We start from the raw sequence: 20,431 nt of genomic DNA, 5'->3' as shown, positions 1-20,431 counted from the left end.
ATCACAGCATAGCACAGACTCACACACACGCGCACACCACGCACCCATCACTGTGTACACTGTGTCACCACAGTGGGTCCCCCGTGAGTGTGGTGTCAGTGTCACAAAGACACAGACGCACACACGCACACACGCGCGCACACAGCCCCTCAATCACCCGACGCCCTCACACACTCACACACACACAGACGCACACACACACACACAAAGACCACAGACGCACTCAGACACACACACCCACCCACACGCACACACACAAACACTACGTGTTATGTGAGTGTTTCTGGACGCACTGCAGACACCCACACTCACACACGCACGCACTCACACACACACACACACACTCGCACACACGCACACACGCCCACACACACACACACACAAACACACACACAAGCACTCAGACACACACACTCACCCAGACACACTCACACACACACACACACACTCACAAAGACACAGACGCACTCAGACACACACACTCACCCAGACGCACACACACACACACACACACCCACACACCCAAATCGGTGAGTCTGTGCCACCCCACCCCCTCACAGCAACGCACTCACACTTTCGCCAACACATACACCCCCCACACTAGGGACTATCACACACACACTCACACAGACACACACACTCACACACAGACACAGACGCACTCAGACACACACACACTCACTCACAAACACACACACGCACTCACACACACACTCACTCCACACACACTCACACACTCACACACACTGGTCCTCTTAGTGTCTGTCTGTGTGAGTAGGGTCTTCATCAGTGTGGGTGTTGTGTGTATGTGAGTGTTTCATTTGTCTACTTCACACTGTTGTGTGAGTGGGGATGCGTCTGCGTGTGTGTGTGTGTGTGAGTGTTGTCTGCGTGCGTTGTGTCTGTGTGTGTCACCCCGACGCACTCACACACACACACATACACACACACACACACACACTCACAAAGACACAGACGCACTCAGACACACACACTCACCCAGACGCACTCACACACACACACATACACTTACAAAGACACAGACGCACTCAGACACACACACTCACCCAGACGCACTCACACACACACACATACACTCACAAAGACACAGACGCACTCAGACACACACACTCACCCAGACGCACTCACATGCACACACACACACGCACACACATCGCACACACACACACACACAACACACTCACAAAGACACAAACCAGCACTCTTGCACAATACACATCACCAGACGCACACCTCACACACACTCACAGAGACACACACTGAGGCCCTGCCTCCCTCTTGTCTGCGGTATCGCTGGTTAGTGAGTGAGGAACAGACACAGCTAGGCTGCAGCAGTGAGGTGATTCAGTTAAAGGGTGACGGACACTTCCCTAATTAATCAGAGCTGCATTCTGAACCCCTGACCCCTCGCACCCCTGTTCTCTGTGAATGTGTGTGTGTGTGTGTGTGCGTGTATCTGTGAGTGTGAGTGTGTGTGTGTCTCTGTGAGTGTGAGTCTGTGTGAGTGAGTGTGTGTGTGTCTCTGTGAGTGTGAGTCTGTGTGAGTGTGTGAGTCTGTAGGAGTGTGTGTGTGTCTCTGTGAGTGAGTGTGTGTGTGTGTGTGTGTGTGTGTGTGAGTCTATGAGTGTGAGTCTCTGTGAGTGAGTGTGTGTGTGAGTGTGAGTGAGCGAGTGCACTCAAACACCTCACACACACAGGAGACACTCACACTCAGACTATGTGAGTGAGTGTGTGTGTGAGTGTGTGAGTGTGTGCGTCTCTGTGAGTGTGAGTCTGAGTGAGTGTGAGTGTGAGTGAGTGAGTGTGTGTGTCTCTGCGAGTGAGTGTCTCTGTGAGTGTGAGTCTGAGTGAGTGTGAGTGTGAGTGAGTGAGTGCGAGTGTGTGATCGTGTGTGTTCACTGACAGTAATAGTAGTGATGCTAAGGCAGGTTACTGGGTTAGAAACACAGCCAGCCCCCAGACAGAAAGCCATATGGAAGGCAACAGTAAGGCTTACAGAAACTGAACTCGTACAATTTGCCTTGAAGGCACAGGGGCTGCTCCCTAAAACAGCAAATAAGAGGGAAGAAGAGAAGAGAGATGTTAAACAAGCCTGGGATTCGGAAGAGCCACACTTCACATCATCAAAAAACACATGTGTGTGCGCAGTCTTTATCAACACCCTCAGAAACCTGCACCCCGCTATCTTTGCAGTTTTACCAGGGAGCTGTGCAAGTGTGTGCCCAATAATCCGGGAAATGTCAGGCCCAGTTTAACCACAGTGCCACCTGCTGGTCACACAAGCAACAAGCCTCCTCCTCACCCTGGCATTAGAAACCCAAGGAAGACTGTCATCCCAGTAAGATCATATCAATGAATATTCCTACAGACCAGAGCATTATAGTTGGGTTCAGTTAGCTTAGTACAGTGCAGCACAGTACAGCTCAGTACAGCGCAGTACAGTACAGTGCAGCGCAGTATAGTACAGTGCAGTGCAGTGCAATGCAGTATAGTACAGCGCAGTACAGTACAGTGCAGCGCACTATAGTACAGTGCAGCACAGTATAGTGCAGCACAGTATAGTACAGCGCAGTACAGTACAGCGCAGTACAGTGCAGCATAGTATAGTGCAGTGCAGTATAGCACAGTGCAGCACAGTACATTGCAGCGCAGTACAGTATAGTGTGGTACAGTACAATGCAGTACAGTATAGCACAGCGCAGTATAGTACAGCACAGCACAGTGCAGTATAGTACAGTGCAGTATAGTACAGTACAGCACAGTGCAGTATAGTACAGCGCAGTATAGTACAGTGCAGTATAGCACAGCACAGCACAGTGCTGTATAGTATAGTGCAGTATAGTGCAGCACAGCACAGTATAGTACAGTATAGTACAGTACAGCACAGTGCAGTATAGTACAGTGCAGTATAGTACAGTACAGCGCAGTGCAGTATAGTACGTTTCGAATGGAGTCCTCTGAATTCCCAGCAGATTCGGTGGATCTCAAAGCACGAGGCGGGACAGCTCTGTCCATACTCATCGGCCTCGCTCCAGGACGTGCTGCTCAGCGAGGCAGGCAGGGGGCGCTCTGACACAGGGGGAGAGACAGGAGGGAGGTGTGCATGCAAGGGGGGCGGGGGCAGGGAGACAGAGAAGCAGCACAGGGATTAATAGAAACAAAAAAAATGACAAAAAAATGTGTTAATTCAAATCAAAATCATGAGGGTAACAAACCAAAATAAAACAAGAGAGAGGGCAACAGGGACTGAGCGACTGGAAAACACTCACCTGATTACCAGCACAACTCTTCTTACTCGTCTGACTGCTCCTCTGCTGGGCACTGAGACAGAGAGAGGGGGAGAGAGAGAGAGAGAGAGAGAGAGGAGAGAGAAACGGGAGAGAGGGGGAGAGAGAGAGAGAGAGGAGGAGAGAGGAGAGAGGAGAGAAGAGAGAGAGAGAGACAGAGAGAAGAGAGAGAGAGAGAGAGAAAGAGAGGGGGAGGGGGGGGGAGAGGAGAAGAGAGGAGAGGAGAGAGAGAGAGAGAGAGGGGAGGGAGAGAGAGGGGGGAGAGATAGAGAGAGAGAGAGAGGCGAAGGAGAGCGGGAGAGAGAGAGGAGATAGAGAGAAGGTCTTCTCTTTTCCCCCCTTCTCTCTCTACCCTCTCTCTCTCCTCTCAAGAGAGCGAATAGAGAGAGAGAGGAGAGGAAGAGAGAGAGAGAGTAGAGGAGAGAGAGAGAGGCCCCCACCATGGTGGGGGGGGCGGGGAGGGGGGGGGGGGTGGGGGGGGAGAGAGAGAGAGAGAGAATAGAGAGAGAGAGAGGATAGAGAGAGGGGGGATAGAGAGAGAGAGAGAGAGAGAGTGGGAGAGAGAGAGAGGGAGGAGAGAGAGAAGAGAGAGAGAGAGAGAGAGAGGAGGAGAGAGAAGAGAGAGGAGGAGAGAGAGAGAGAGAAAGAGAGATAACTCTGCTCTACTCTCTCTGCTCTTCTCCTCGCTCCTCTCTCACTCTCTCCCTGGGTGGAGAGAGAGAGAGAGAGAGAGAGAGAGATGGAGAGATGGAGAGGGGGAGAGAATTTCACCCTCCCCTATAATTAGTACACTACCCCCCCTTCCCCTCCCTCTCCTCTTCTTTACCCCTCTCCTCTTTTCTCGTTCTCTCTGAGGGGGGGAGGGGGGAGGGGGGAGGGGGGGGTGGTGGGGGGGGGGGGGGTAAGTGAAGGGAGGGCCCCCCCCCTTTTAAGAGAGAAAGAGAGGTAAAGAAAGGGAAAAAGGGAAACAGGGCGGTCAGGTTCAGAAGTCCAGCAAGATCTTGATGACTTTGTTACCTTTTACCAGAACAGTAACAAGAAATGATTGATGCTGCCGAGAAAATGACCTCATAATAACTGCAAGGCTGTCACTCAGGGAGTTTCAACAGGATTTTAACGCTGGAGGAAGATTCACAGACAGACAGACAGACACACAGATAGATATCTCTATCTTTGTGTCTGTCACAAGAGACCCATCGAAGATAGATAGAGTATCAGACACAGACAGACAGACAGACACACAGATAGATAGAGATAGAAACACAGACAGACAGAGAGACACACAGATAGATAGAGATAGAAACACAGACAGACAGAGAGACACACAGATAGATAGAGATAGAAACACAGACAGACAGAGAGACACACAGATAGATAGAGATAGAAACACAGACAGACAGAGAGACACACAGATAGATAGAGATAGAAACACAGACAGAAAGAGTCTGTCTGGTCTTGTGTACTCTATGTCTGTAATCAGTGTGTCTTCTTGACTGTCTGTGTTTGGTACTATCTAATCTCTATCTTTGACTGTACCTGTCTTTCTCAAGGTATGTACATATCTACTCTATCTTTGTGTCTGTCGGTCTCACAGACTGGGTGTCTATATACTCCTATCTTATGACTGTCAGTCTGTCTGTCTGTGTAGCTATATATATCTATCATTTGTGTTCTGTCTGACAGAGAGACACACAGATAGATAGAGATAGAAACACAGACAGACAGTCTAGGTGTGTCCTATATAATCTCTATCTATTAACATCTTGTTGTCTGGCTGTCTATATGTTTTGTGTCTATATATCATATTATAAACACGAGATAGACAGACAGACACACAGATAGATAGAGATAGATTAGAGAATTACACAGATAGACATGAAAAGAATACGTCTATGTAGATACACAGATACAGTTACATTATATAGATAGATAGATAGATATAGACAGATAGGACAGACAGATACACAGATAGACAACAGATGTAGTCAGATAAAGCAGACAGGCATGGAAGGATTGCTTACTTGGGCAAAAATCCAATGAAGTCCTGCGTGGGGGTGGTGTTTTGATATAGAGAGCTTGGACCTCATATCAGCGCAGCACCTGAGACAGTCTGAGAGGGACAAGAGAGAGAGAGAGGGGGGGAGAGAGAGAGAGAGAGAGGTGGGGGGGGGCTATTGACAGACAAACTCATAGATAGAGAGAGGGAATGAGGGGCGAGGTGAGGAAACGAGGGAGGGGGTGAGGTAGAGAGGGAGCAAGGGAGACAGATGAGACAGACATAGACAGATAGACAGACATAGACAGATAGATAGACAGACAGATAGACATATAGATACACAGAGGAGATAGATAGATAGACAGACAAACAGACAGAGCGAGACATTGCAAACAGAGTGGATTGCTGAGGGATTGTGGCGGGAACCCCTGAGGCAAACCCAATGAGAGTCCTCGTGGTTGGTGTTGATGTAGGAGAGCTGGACCTGAGAGAGCGAGGGATTGCTGAGAGAGTGAGGGATTGCTGAGGGGGGGGGGAAGGGGGTGAGGGAGGGGGGGGGGGGGGGGGGGGTGGGGGAGGGGGTGGGGGGGGGGGGGGGGGGGGGGGGGGGGAGGGATTGCTGAGGGAGCGAGGAAGGGGGTGAGAGAGTGAGGGATTGCTGAGGGAAGGGAGTGTGAATTGCGAGGGAGTGCTCACTGGTAAGGAACTCCCTGAAGAGCTCCCCCACTTTCCTGGAGAGGACTCCTCGTTCCCCACCCCCCCTACCTTTCCCTACCTCCCGAGATCCCCCAGAGGAGGAAGAGGGGGTGAGAGAGCGAGGGATTGCTGAGGGAGCGAGGAAGGGGGTGAGAGAGCGAGGGATTGATGAAAGAACCACGCCGCTCCGGTTGAGGAGAGTGAGGATTGCTGAGAGCGCTGGATTGATTTGCTCCCACTTCTAGCGCACTGCATCCCAACTCCATAGCGTACCTCTGTACTTCATATCACTCCCTCGCGCCCTAACCAAGGGGGTCTCTTAGGAGAGGGATCCCCAATCATCCGCTCCCTCCCCAATCTCTAGCTCCCTGGCCTCACGCAAGGGGTCCCAGAGTCCATCGATCCTCCCTCCAGACGCGCCCCCCCCCAGGGAGAGCGAGGGATCACTACTCCCGTCTTTCTTCCCTCCTCCCAAAATGGGGATTCGAGGGAGCGAGGGACTCCCTCTCACCACTCCCTCGAGGGGGGTAAAGAGCCTCCCGTCTCCCCACCCAAACAAGGATACTGATGCCACCCGAGGACCCCTTCCCCCTCCGAGGATCCCCTCCGGAGGGAGTGACCCAGGGGGTATCCGAGCTCGAGCTGAGGAGCGATGATGAGATTGAGAATGAGGGTTGCTGAGTGAGCGATGATTGTGATTGAATGGTGAGGGGGTGTCGAGGTAGTGAGGGAGCTGAGAAGAGAAGGGATATGATGACGGAGATGAGTGAGGAAGGGGGTGAGAGAGCAAGGGATTGCTGAGAGTGCGAGGGATTGCTGAGAGAGCGAGGGATTGCTGAGAGAGCGAGGGATTGCTGAGGGAGCGAGGGATGGGGTGAGAGAGCAAGGGATTGCTGAGGGAGGGAGGAAGGGGGTGAGAGAGCAAGGGATTGCTGAGAGGAGCGAGGGAGGGGGGATGGACCTCTGAGAGAGCGAGGGATTGCTGAGGGAGGGGGTGGGTTTGTGGAGCAGCTCTCTACCTGGTCCTTGGCTCTGCTCTCCCTGTCCCGGATGTGAGTCGTCACGATGCGCTCCGTCTCCTCTCTCAGCAGAGGGAATGTCCCGAGCTGCAGCACAAACACAGAGACACTGAACCTGCGACACTGAAAACATTGCTATTATTATTATCATTGTGTGTTTGTGTGTGTACCTTGATGTGCACTGCCACACTGTGTTGATGGGTTTGGATATTGTGTGTTTGTGTGTGTACCTTGATGTGCACTGCTGCACTGTGTTGATGGGTTTGGATATTGTGTGTGTGTACCTTGATGTGCACTGCCACACTGTGCTGACGGGTTTGGATACTGTGTGTGTGTACCTTGATGTGCACTGCCACACTGTGTTGATGGGTTTGGATATTGTGTGTGTGTACCTTGATGTGCACTGCCACACTGTGTTGACGGGTTTGGATATTGTGTGTTTGTGTGTGTGTACCTTGATGTTCACTGCCGCACTGTGTTGACGGGTTTGGATATTGTGTGTTTGTGTGTGTGTACCTTGATGTTCACTGCCGCACTGTGTTGACGGGTTTGGATATTGTGTGTTTGTGTGTGTGTACCTTGATGTGCACTGCCACACTGTGCTGACGGGTTTGGATACTGTGTGTGTGTACCTTGATGTGCACTGCCACACTGTGCTGACGGGTTTGGATACTGTGTGTGTGTACCTTGATGTGCACTGCCACACTGTGCTGACGGGTTTGGATACTGTGTGTGTGTACCTTGATGTGCACTGCCACACTGTGCTGACGGGTTTGGATACTGTGTGTGTGTACCTTGATGGTGCACTGCCGCACTGTGCTGATGAGCTCCTGGATCACCATGTCCACACACTTGAGGCACGGCTCCTTCAGCTTCACTATCTGCTTCTTCACAATCGCCTCAAACGCCATGTCTGGAGTGAAGAAGGACAGAGAACGTCCTGCAGTGGGTTGTGGCGGGGGGACAGGAGAGGGAAGAGGAAAGACAGGGCGGAGAGAAGAGGGAGGGCAGAGGGACAGGGAAGACAAACGGATAAAGAAAGTATATTTTAAGTGTATAATTAGACACAGGCATAACACAAACAGAGTCAACAAACAGTATCATCCAACCTGATTTCGTGGATGTTTTTGATGGCATAGCTGATCTCTCTGCGCAGATCCTTCTCATCAAACTCCATCTGCAGCACAACAAAACCAGTGAGCCCTCCTGCCCTCAGACTGACGCGCGCTCGTTACAACGTGTGATGTATGACGGCAGAGTGACACAGATCTGTACTGGGATGAGGCGCTACAGAGTGACACAGATCTGTACTGGGATGAGGCTCTGCAGAGTGACACAGATCTGTACCGGGATGAGGCACTGCAGAGTGACACAGATCTGTACTGGGACGAGGCACTGCAGAGTGACACAGATCTGTACTGGGATGAGGCACTGCACAGTGACACAGATATTTACTGGGATCAGGCATTGCAGAGTGACACAGATCTGTACTGGGATGAGGCGCTGCAGAGTGACACAGATCTGTACTGGGATGAGGCGCTGCAGAGTGACACAGATCTGTACTGGGATGAAGCTCTGCAGAGTGACACAGATCTGTACTGGGATGAGGCGCTGCAGAGTGACACAGATCTGTACTGGGATGAGGCATTGCAGAGTCACACAGATCTGTACTGGGATGAGGCACTGCAGAGTGACACAGATATTTACTGGGATCAGGCATTGCAGAGTGACACAGATCTGTACTGGGATCAGGCACTGCAGAGTCACACAGATCTGTACTGGGATCAGGGGGCATGCAAGCGTGACCCGATCTGTAGGGATGACCGGCACTGCAGAGGGACACAGATCTGTACTGGGATGAGGCATTGCAGAGTCACACAGATCTGTACTGGGATGAGGCACTGCAGAGTGACACAGATATTTACTGGGATCAGGCATTGCAGAGTGACACAGATCTGTACTGGGACGAGGCACTGCAGAGTGACACAGATCTGTACTGGGATGAGGCACTGCAGAGTGACACAGATCTGTACTGGGATGAGGCACTGCAGAGTGACACAGATCTGTACTGGGATGAGGCACTGCAGAGTGACACAGATCTGTACTGGGATGAGGCACTGAAGAGTGACACAGATCTGTACTGGGATGAGGCACTGAAGAGTGACACAGATCTGTACTGGGATGAGGCACTGAAGAGTGACACAGATCTGTACTGGGATGAGGCACTGAAGAGTGACACAGATCTGTACTGGGATGAGGCACTGCAGAGTGACACAGATCTGTACTGGGATGAGGCACTGCAGAGTCACACAGATCTGTACTGGGATCAGGCACTGCAGAGTGACACAGATCTGTACTGGGATGAGGCACTGCAGAGTGACACAGATATTTACTGGGATCAGGCATTGCAGAGTGACACAGATCTGTACTGGGACGAGGCACTGCAGAGTGACACAGATCTGTACCGGGATGAGGCACTGCAGAGTGACACAGATCTGTACTGGGATGAGGCACTGCACGGTGGGCGCACCTTGACCAGCTCGAAGGGGAAGCGCTCGTGGAAGATGCGGTTGATCTTGGCTCCCCCGGACAGCTCCAGCGTGTCGACCTGGTCCCCCGAACCCTCGATCCGCTTCTCAAAATCCACAGAGAACTGCTGCACCATCCTGCAGAGAGGGGGCGACAGAGAGAGCGAGCGGCTCAGACACAGCCCGGGACTCGGGGAGAGCAGCACTGCCAGCAGCACACAAGGGAGGATATCAAACAGATGCATGGTTAAACACCGGTTGGTTCCTTTCTTGAAATCTTTACAATTTTTTTTTCTTAATTTGTCTCCCCCCCTCCCCTCACTCTTCCTCCTCTCAAAACCGCTCTCACCCCCTCTCTCTCTCCCCTCTCCCCTCCCCTCTCTCACTGCAGCAGTGCCTTGGTCTTGCGTGAAGGGTCATCAGGTCTGAACTGCCGGTACTCCTCCGCCTCCTTGTCCAGGGAGAGCAGCTGAGCCTGCAGTTTGCTGCGGAACGCTGGCAGTGTGTCGCGGATATGATTGGTCAGTTGCTGCGGAAAAAAAAAAAAGAAATACTGGATCTCATGTTCTAAAACACAGGGGTGGAAATAAGAGTCCCTCTTGCATGGAGGCTTCACCCATTCCAGGTTTTACTACGAAACTGCTAAAAACTCGACTATCCATTGTTGTGAGTCCCACAGAAAATAATTTGGTTCCATTTGGTCCTTACCTAGTTTGGACGATGTGTTCACCATCAAAAACCCGGACCGACCCGACACGACTAACGAACCGACCCGAACCGACCCTAACCTACAGCTGGGCTGCCCGACACTGGACCCGATCAGACCCGAACACCCGAACCCGACCTAAACTTACCCCCCCGACCTAACCTAAAATAAAACCCAACCTAACTAACCTAATCCAACCAACCTAACCACGACTAACCTAATCCGACATGGACCTGACCAGTCCTGCCTGACTCTGACCTGACCTGACCTGCCTGCCCTGACCTGACCTGGCCCAACCCAACCATCCCTACCGACCTGGACCGACCTAACCTGACATTTTGGTGGGTTAACCAACCCCCTAATAGGCGGTTTGAGTTAGAGTGGACCAATTCGTGAGAGCCGTTCCAACCCACACGGGTTACGGACAGCCGGTTCCACGGCATTGGATGGTCACGTGCCCATGCTGTCGGCCAAGTGCCGGTACCCCGGGTGAGACAGGAAGAACTTCCTCTCCGCAGCCAGAGCCGTCTTGATGTCCTTCTTCCCTTCGATATCCTTCTGACTGCGGTTCACCACGCCGATGTACCCTGAGAGACAGGGACAGAGAGAGAGAGAGATGAGAGGGACAGAGAGAGAGACGAGAGACGCAGAGAGACAGAGAGACGAGAGGAGCAGAGAGAGAGAGACGAGAGCGGCAGAGAGACAGAGAGATGACAGGGGCAGAGAGAGAGGGTTATCACGTTTTAAAATTAAAATTCATATGTGCTATTTCCTCTCTCCCCCCTCCCCTCTCTCCCCCTCCCCCTCTCCTCTCCTCTCCTCCTCCACAGGAGCTGGATTGGAGAAGAGAGGGGAGAAAAGGAGACGGAGAGAGGGCACTCCTCTCTCCTCTCCTCTCTCCTCTCTCTCCACCTCTCCTCTCACCTCTCCTCTCACCTCTCCCCTCTCACCTCTCCTCTCACCTCGCCCCCCCCCCGGAGCAGGAGAGGAGTAGTGGGAGAGGGGGAGAGGAGCGGGGGGAGGGTCTCCTCCTCTCACCTCTCCCCTCACCTCTCCCCTCACCTCCCTCTCTGAGAGGAGAGGAGAGTGAAATTATGGGTGAGAGTGGAGAGGAGGGACCCGTGTAGAGGAGCGCACTGGGAGGACACGGAGGAGAGAGGAGGAGCGGTCGAGAGATCTGGTGAGGACCCTCTGAGGTGGAGGGTGAAGGGGCTAGACGGAGAGAGGAGGAGAGGAGAGGAGAGACCGGGGAGGGAGAAGGAGGAGAGAGAAGAGGAGGAGCCTCCGAGCCATCAGAAGCCAGCTTGAGTCTCCTTCTTCCTCGATAGTTGAGAGGACTGGAGAACGGGAGACACGGGGATGGACGGGAGAGACGGGAGAGAGAGGGAGAGAGAGGGAGGAGAGGGGGAGGAGACGAGGGAGAGAGAGGGGAGCGCAGGGAGAGAGTCCGAGAGGTGTGTTTATTTTTAGATGGAGAGGGGAGGATGGGAGAGGGAAGGGAGGGGAGAGGAGAGAGAGCGGAGCCTCTCCCCTCTCCTCTCTCCTCTCTCTCTCCTCTCACCTCCCCTCCTCCCCTCTCCTCCTCTCTCCTCTCCTCCCCCTCTCTCCCCTCTCTCCTCTCCCCCTCCCCCTCTCTCCTCTCACCTCTCCCCTCTCTCTCTCCTCTCCTCTCCTCTCACCTCTCTCTCCCCTCTCTCTCTCTCTCCCTCTCCCATCCCTCCCCTCCTCCCCAGACTCCTCTCTCTCCTCTTTCTCCTCTCACCTCTCTCCCCTCCTCTCCCCTCCCTCTCCTCTCTCTCCTCTCTCCTCTCAGGAGGAGAAGAGCACCTCCCCTCCCGCGGCTTCCTTCACCGAGAGTGGAGGGAATGGATAATAATAATAATTGGGAGACCTCTCTCCCGGAGGGGAGATTGGGGGAGAGGACCTTATTGATCCCCCCTCCCTTTCCTACCTCTCCCCTCTACCTCCTTATCTCCTCTTGGACCTAGGGAGATCACCTCTACCTCTCTTTATCTCTAGGATTCACCCGAGGAGCAGAGGGCGGAGAGAGGAGAGTTCACATTGAGATCAGCTAGAGCTGGGAGGCGGAGGGAGAGGCCCTAGAGGTAGGAGGGTGGGGAGGCGAAGGTAAGAGGAGGAGATGGTTGGGAGTGAGGCTCCTCTCTCCTCTCTCTCCTCTCTCTCCTCTCATCTCTCCCCTCTCTCCTCTCTCCTCTCCTCTCACCTCTCCCCTCCTGTCTCTCCTCTCACCTCTCCCCTCTCTCCTCTCTCTCTCCTCTCCTCTCTCCCTCTCTCTCTCTCTCTCTCTTCTCTCTCTCTCCTCTCTCCTCTCCCCTCTCCTTTCTCCTCTCCTCTCCCCTCCCCTCTCTCCTCCTCTCTCCCTCCCCTCTCTCTCCTCTCCCCCTCCCCTCTCTCTCTCACCTCTCCCCTCCCCCCTCTTCTCTCACTTCTGCCCTCTTACCTCTACCCTCTCTCTGAGAGGACGGTGGAGAGGGGAGAGAAGGAGAGTGCGAGAGGAGGTCTGGGCTTCTCCTCTCCTCTCACCTCCCCCCTCCCCTCTCTCCTCTCCTCTCCCCTCTCACCTCTTTCCTCTCTCTCCCCCCCCCTCCCCCTCCCCTCTCTCTCCTCTCACCTCTCCTCTCTCACTCCCACTCCCTCACCTCCCTCTCCCCTCTCCTCTCCTCTCTCCCCTCCCCCTCCTCCCTCCCCCCCTCTCCCTCGCCTCCCTCCCCTCCACCCCCCCCCCCTCTCTCACGACCGGGGAGAGGGAGAGGGAGAGAGGAAGGGGGGAAGAGGAGAGGAGAGTCCTCAGGAGAGGGGCGAGAGGCCTCTACGGAGGGTCTCGGCTCTATCGCATCACTCTCCGCAGTGGCAGCAGCTTGTTCTCCAGAATGTCCCGTGCGTCGGTCCCCTCGTCCATCAGGTCCAGCTTGGTGATCACCCCGACGTGCGGCTGGCCTGAGACAGACAGACACACAGACACACACAGACAGACACACAGACAGACACACAGTCACACAGACACACACACAGACACACACATACAGACCCACACTGATTTGAGCTAGATAGTGTATATTTCTTTAAAAAATGTCTTCTCTGTAAGTAGTTGCTTTAAAAGTTGCTGGAAAAAGTTGTGTGAAAGTTGCCTGGTGTTGGGCTACAAGCACACACAAGAAACTCAGTTAGGAAGATCATCCATTACTTCAAAGAATACTAAGCTGGGACTAGCAAAGAGAGGGATCTCTCTCTCTCTCGCTCTTACCCTGGGGGTCCACGTCCTTGGCCAGTTTGAGCGCGTCGGAGTTGGCCAGGTCGGTGTTGGCGGGGGTCACTGCCAGGATGAGGCAGTTCTCTCGGCAGATGAACTGCATGAGCATGTCCCGGATCTGGTACTCGATATCGGGGGGCTGGTCCCCGACAGGCACCTTGGTGATGCCAGGCAGGTCGATGAGGGTCAGATTCAGCACTGCATACACACACACAGAAATACACAAACACATATACAATTAGAGGTCACGTCCCCACTGGAACCTATTAGCTGAGAATGACAAAGCAATCAAAACATTTCAAGAGAGCGGTTGAGATGGAGAGAGGGGTTGAGAGGGGCAGGGCAGACTCACCATATGGAGAGTACAGTCGCAGGTTGATGGGATGGGGAGATGGAGAGAGGAGTTGAGAGGGGCAGGGCAGACTCACCATGTGGAGAGTACACTCGCAGGTTGATAGGAAGGGGAGATGGAGAGAAGGGTTGAGAGGGTCAGGGCAGACTCACCATGTGGAGAGTACACTCGTAGGTTGATAGGAAGGGGAGATGGAGAGAAGGGTTGAGAGGGGCAGGGCAGACTCACCATGTGGAGAGTACACTCGTAGGTTGATAGGAAGGGGAGATGGAGAGAGGGGTTGAGAGCGGCAGGACAGACTCACCATGTGGAGAATACACTCGTAGGTTGATAGGAAGGGGAGATGGAGAGAGGGGTTGAGAGGGGCAGGGCAGACTCACCATGTGGAGAGTACACTCGCAGGTTGATAGGAAGGGGAGATGGAGAGAGGGGTTGAGAGGGGCAGGGCAGACTCACCATGTGAAGAGTACACTCGCAGGTTGATGGGACGGGGAGATGGAGAGAGGGGTTGAGAGGGGCAGGGCAGACTCACCATGTGGAGAGTACACTCGCAGGTTGATAGGACGGGGAGATGGAGAGAGGGGTTGAGAGGGGCAGGGCAGACTCACCATGTGGAGAGTACACTCGCAAGTTGATGGGGACGGGAGAGATGCCCTTGTTGACTCCAGTGACGCGGTCAGTCTCTGCCTCGATCTCTTGTCGCACTTCATCGAAGTCAGTGAACTTCTTCCCCTTGCAGTGCAGGAACTCTGCATGCTCTGAGACACACAGGAGACACACAGCGGCTTTACAACCAGCCGCTTTCACTGGACATCTGCTTTTAAAACTTTCCTGACAATGCTTTGGACTTTGTTGGCTACTTCTTTGAATTTCATATTGCAATGCAATGAACAACATTAGCCTGTACCCGTGTCCCCTCCCCCTCCCTCTCCCCCTCCCTCTCTCTGTACCTGTGGTGGCGCTGATGAGCTGCAGGACCAGAGGCCTCCTGGTGACGATGCCGGAGCCCCGGGGCAGGAAGTCCCTGACAGATAGAGACAGGTTACAGTGTGTGAGTATTATACAGGAGTATAGTACCCGACAGACAGAGACAGGTTACAGTGTGTGAGTATAATACAGGAGTATAGTACCTGACAGGCAGAGCCAAGTTACTGTGTGTGAGTATTATACAGGAGTATAGTACCTGACAGGCAGAGACAGGTTACTAACAACAGGTTACTAATCTCTCTCTCTCTCTCTCTCTCTCTCTCTCTCTCTCTTTTTTTTTTTTTTAATTGTTTCTGTTTGTGACGTGTTTTGGGATCCTTGTGATGAAAGAGGCTATAGAAATGTGAACTGTATTCTATTGTATTGTACTGCATTCTGTCTTATTGTATTGTACTGTATTGTGTTGCATTGTACTATGTTGCATTGTATACACACACACAGCCTCTGTATCACTGTGGTCTGTTTCATTAACAATCCTATCCTGTTGTCTGTGTCTCCGTGGAGGACAGTGAAGAGATAAATCAGGAAAGGAAGTAGCTCTTTTTATTTCAGTGAGTAACCCTGCAGGGCTGAGTCCTGATTCAATCTCAGTGAGTATAGCAGACCCCTGCGGGGCTGAGTCCTGATTCAATCTCATTGAGTATAGCAGACCCCTGCGGGGTTGAGTCCTGATTCAATCTCATTGAGTATAGCAGACCCCTGCGGGGCTGAGTCCTGATTCAATCTCATTGAGTATAGCAGACCCCTGCGGGGCTGAGTCCTGATTCAATCTCATTGAGTATAGCAGACCCCTGCGGGGCTGAGTCCTGATTCAATCTCATTGAGTATAGCAGACCCCTGCGGGGTTGAGTCCTGATTCAATCTCATTGAGTATAGCAGACCCCTGCGGGGCTGAGTCCTGATTCAATCTCATTGAGTATAGCAGACCCCTGCGGGGCTGAGTCCTGATTCAATCTCATTGAGTATAGCAGACCCCTGCGGGGCTGAGTCCTGATTCAATCTCATTGAGTATAGCAGACCCCTGCGGGGCTGAGTCCTGATTCAATCTCATTGAGTATAGCAGACCCCTGCGGGGCTGAGTCCTGATTCAATCTCATTGAGTATAGCAGACCCCTGCGGGGCTGAGTCCTGATCTACAGACCCTGCCTGCAGAACCCATTCCAGTGCGACCCTGCCTGCAGAACCCATTCCAGTGTGACCCCGCCTGCAGAACCCATTCCAGTGCGACCCCGCCTGCAGAACCCATTCCAGTGCGACCCCGCCTGCAGAACCCATCCCAGTGCGACCCCGCCTGCAGAACCCATTGCGACCCTGCCTGCAGAACCCATTCCAGTGCGACCCTGCCTGCAGAACCCATTCCAGTGCGACCCTGCCTGCAGAACCCATTCCAGTGCGACCCTGCCTGCAGAACCCATTCCAGTGCGACCCCGCCTGCAGAACCCATTCCAGTGCGACCCCGCCTGCAGAACCCATTCCAGTGCGACCCCACTGAACCCCAGGACTGCAGAACCCTAGTGTGAGTTTTTAACCCTGCTAAACTCCTGACTCCCGTCTTGCAATATTACCCATTCCTTCATTGAGAGGAGTTCTGAACCCCAGGGCTGGGTGCAGCAGCAGCAGGGCTAGTGTGAGTTTCTAACCCTGCTCAAACTCCTGGCTCCTCATCATTTCAATATTAACAATTATAATAATAGGCTTCATTGAGAGGAGTTCTGAACCCCAGGGCTGGGTGCAGCAGATGGCTAGTGTGTGAGTTTCTAACCCTGCTCAAACTCCTGGCTCCTCGTCATTTCAATATTAACAATTATAATAATAGGCTTCATTGAGAGGAGTTCTGAACCCCAGGGCTGCGTGCAGCAGCAGCAGGGCTAGTGTGAGTTTCTAACCCTGCTCAAACTCCTGGCTCCTGATCATTTCAATATTAACAATTATAATAATAGGCTTCATTGAGGGGAGTTCTGAACCCCAGGACTGGGTGCAGCAGATGGCTAGTGTGAGTTTCTAACCCTGCTCAAACTCCTGGCTCCTCATCATTTCAATATTAACAATTATAATAATAGGCTTCATTGAGAGGAGTTCTGAACCCCAGGGCTGCGTGCAGCAGATGGCTAATGTGTGAGTTTCTAATCCTAGCACAGCTTGCCTAATAACTGTAGGTCACATCTAGCAGCCCAGCCCAGCTGAGACAGATCTCTCACTGGTACTGATTTCACACGATTCCATACCCACATGGAGACAGCAGCGTTCCCAGGCTGGCGGGGTCTCAGGGAAGCAGGCTGAGGATTCTATTAATAAACCCCCCCTGGAAGAGAATGTCAAGCTGACCTAGATGAGAGGACCCAGAGGAGAGCGCGAGTTCTCTATTTTCGAGAGGAGTTTGTGCTCCCTACCCAACTTCTGTGTTTAGGTGGATTGTAGTCAGTGGTGTCTGCGGGGTTAATATTTCCTTCTCCTAAACTCTGCAGTATTTCACAGATCCATGGCACTGTCCCAGTTTTCATATCAGTCCATTGAGGCTGGCGTTCTGCTTCATGAGGAGAAGATAAACATAACACAGACAGACAGAGAAGCTGGGCTGCTGTGAAGCAGGGTGGGAACTCTGCAGCCTCCTGCACCTCTCTGAGCAGCTCAATGGTGCAGTGTGGTCACATTGTCCCAGGGTTAGAAACTCACATTAGCCCTGCTGCTGCTGCTGCACCCAGTCCTGGGGTCCCACTGCACCCAGTGCTGGGGTCCACAACTCCTCCTCTATGAGTTAGCCTGCATGCCAGTGATTGCTATACATCTCTGCACTATTGCTTTGCCTTAGTTTACTGGCAGGTTCACAAGAAAACACTGTTGAATTTCCTGCAGCCACCCCATGCAGGTGCTGCTGCTCTGCGGGGGAGGAATCGGTCTGCATTCTGGATGCAACTTGAAGTGACATATTTCTGGCACTGATACAGAGGTACTGCAGCCTAAACCATGTGGCACTTCGAAAAGCAATGCACTCACACATTTACCCAGAGGCTAAATCAATTGCAGGATCCCAGAGTCTGCCCACACAATTCATTACATGTCTGCGTGTGTGTGTGTGTGTGCCTGTTAACCACAGTGTATGTCTGTGTCTGTCTGCCTGTGAATCTGTGTGTGTGTGTATCTGTGTGTGTGTGTGGTGTACAATGTGTATCTGTGTGTGTGTGTGTGTGGCATCTGTGTGTGTGTGTGTGTGTGTGCATCTGTGTCTGTCTGCCTGTGAATCTGTGTGTGTGTGTGTGTGTGTGCATCTGTGTCTGTCTGCCTGTGAATCTGTGTGTGTGTATCTGTGTGTGTGTATTTCTCTGTGTGTGCCTGTGAATCTGTGTGTGTGTGTGTGCATCTTTGTGTCTGTCTGCCTTTCAATCTGTGTGTGTATCTCTGTGTCTGTCTGCCTGTGTACCTGTGTGTGTGTGTCTGCCTCTCTGTGTCTCTGTGTCTGTCTCCTTCACCCATGAATCCCAGTGCTCCACAGCTGCTGGGCTGCATTCTGTGCAGATAATAAAACTACTACAATGTTTCCAGTCCTGCCTTCTGTCAAAGCAGCAAACACTCACTCTACAGCAGCAATGCATGGTCACTCACTGCCTTGCCAGGGTTATCATCAGGGCTGCTATAGATGACAAGGCAGAGAAGAGACTGATAGTCTTTCACAGAACAGACTGGCTTTACTCTGCTCTGTGTGTGTCTCCCGCTATCCAGACAGATCTCAGTCCATCCTGGTTGTGAATAACCTGCTTTACAAGGACATAGGTCATCAGATCTCTTCAAACACACTCCCTGAAACTGTACGATTAAATACTGCTCCATTAAAGAGACAACGCGCAAACACACACACACACACACACACACACACACACACACACACACACACACACACACACAACAATGACACGGTGGGCAGCTGTCTAAACCCGCACACAAATCCAAATGGGGTTGTTTTAACACCATATGGCAAAGAAGGGGAAAAAAGCAAAATGCATCGATTATAAATGGTGCGCATTTGCACTGGCAGCGCCCCCCAGTGTCTGTGCGCTTGTGTGTAAACTCGCATGTGTGACCCTACGCTGTGCACTGATATAACAGCATGCCTATACAGGGATGGAGCGCTGCAGTAAGATTGCTAGAAAGACTGCTGTGGGTTACAATGGGGTATTTTACTAGTAAACGGTAACACCGCCACTGATAGAGGAGGCAGGGATCTCTGCGTGCTGAGGCGAGTCTGATGCAGCTGCACGGCACGGTATTGCTGCTGTTGTCGGTGTGTGTCAGTCTGCTACTACGTGCATGGATTTATTGATTGATTGATTGATTGATTGATTTGTTTGTTTATGTGTTTGTTTATTTACCTGCCTACGAAGTTCTCCAGCACCGAGCTCTTACCGGCGCTCTGCCCGCCCACCACAGCGATCTGCGGCAGGTCGAGGTTGCAGCTCTGCCCGATAAAGCTGAACGCGTCCTGCAGCCGGTTCACCAGCGGGATCAGGTCCTCCATCCCCTGGTTACCCATGGCGACACAGCCGGGGAGTGTGCGAGTCAAGGAGGAAACGGGTCTTCAGGGCTGATTCAAACCATTCAGGCTCTCGATAATATAATAATACCCGCTAAATCAATTATCTTCTCAGTCAGTCAGCGTTGTTTATTGTGGTTCGGGTTCTTTAAAAAGATTCCTGCAGTCCTCGGTTCGGGATCTCCTAACCAGAACTTCGAGAGATGCTGTCACTGTCCTGGTTCGGGATAGACTGAGCTCCCTGGAAGATTCGGTCACACCCGGTTCAGTTCTGGGTAATGAGCTCGGTTTACCGTTACGGCTTTCGGGTAAGAACGCTCTCGGTTACCGTTGGCCCAGGTCGAGGCTCGGTATCGCTGAGTTTGCACCGCCGGCGCAGTTCGGTTCTGACTTGCTTGAGAGGAAAGACACCTCTTTTTACAGTTCGGTAATTCGGCTCGGTTTCGTGACAGTCTCACTACTGTACTGGCCACAACCCCAGACTGGGGTTCGGTGCCGAGTCCGGTGTGCCCCGGTTCTGCTTGGTTCTGCTCGGTTCCGCTCGGTTTGACGCTCAGGTCTCCGGATCCGATATTCTTTCTGACAGCTAACGGTTCTTTTATTCTGCGCAGGCGCACTATCAAAGCCCAACTACCACGCCCCAAGATGAGACTGACAGCGCAAAAGCCAATCAAAGATGAATATATTATCTTCAGCCTTCCACAAACCCCGCCCCTGGCCAATTCCAATATAAACCACGCCCAAGTGCCTCTGTTTACAGCGACTTCAGCAAGCCTGGTTCATATAATAAATACAGGGCTGCTGCAAGCCGTTGTGTGCCACTGCAAAATAAGAAGCGTCTTTCTCCTTTTTACACTGGGATCTGCATCTTCACTAAGCTCGGAGTGCTGTGCTCACAGGCGTACTTCACAAAAAAAGCACAATGCAAGAATAATAAAAAAGCTGAAAGTTAAAAAGCATTTGTATGAAATCGAGAGCTGATTACAGCCAAACATAATGCAGCACGTCTACAGCAAGCTGACAGTGTAATGATAACAGTTTGG

General features: G+C 52.3%; 1 protein-coding gene across 1 annotated transcript in view; it reads right to left on the bottom strand.

The window, feature by feature from the left end:
• dnm3a (dynamin 3a) overlaps positions 1–20,003 on the bottom strand; it is a 53,054-nt gene extending 33,051 nt beyond the window's left edge. Inside the window, 13 exon segments of the mRNA XM_041270846.1 lie at positions 3,291–3,342; positions 6,512–6,642; positions 6,984–7,106; positions 7,814–7,956; positions 8,124–8,196; positions 9,550–9,685; positions 9,934–10,076; positions 10,680–10,840; positions 13,113–13,211; positions 13,519–13,722; positions 14,485–14,634; positions 14,827–14,900; positions 19,228–20,003. Coding sequence (XP_041126780.1) covers positions 3,291–3,342; positions 6,512–6,642; positions 6,984–7,106; positions 7,814–7,956; positions 8,124–8,196; positions 9,550–9,685; positions 9,934–10,076; positions 10,680–10,840; positions 13,113–13,211; positions 13,519–13,722; positions 14,485–14,634; positions 14,827–14,900; positions 19,228–19,388 — 1,650 coding nt within the window. The 5' untranslated portion in view covers positions 19,389–20,003.
• Between the last annotated feature and the right edge of the window lie 428 nt (positions 20,004–20,431).

The sequence above is a fragment of the Polyodon spathula genome, chromosome 14 (assembly GCF_017654505.1).
Source record: "Polyodon spathula isolate WHYD16114869_AA chromosome 14, ASM1765450v1, whole genome shotgun sequence".
Classification (NCBI taxonomy): domain Eukaryota; kingdom Metazoa; phylum Chordata; class Actinopteri; order Acipenseriformes; family Polyodontidae; genus Polyodon; species Polyodon spathula.
Note: the sequence above shows the minus strand (reverse complement) of the source record. Positions and strands in the feature narration are given on the sequence as shown.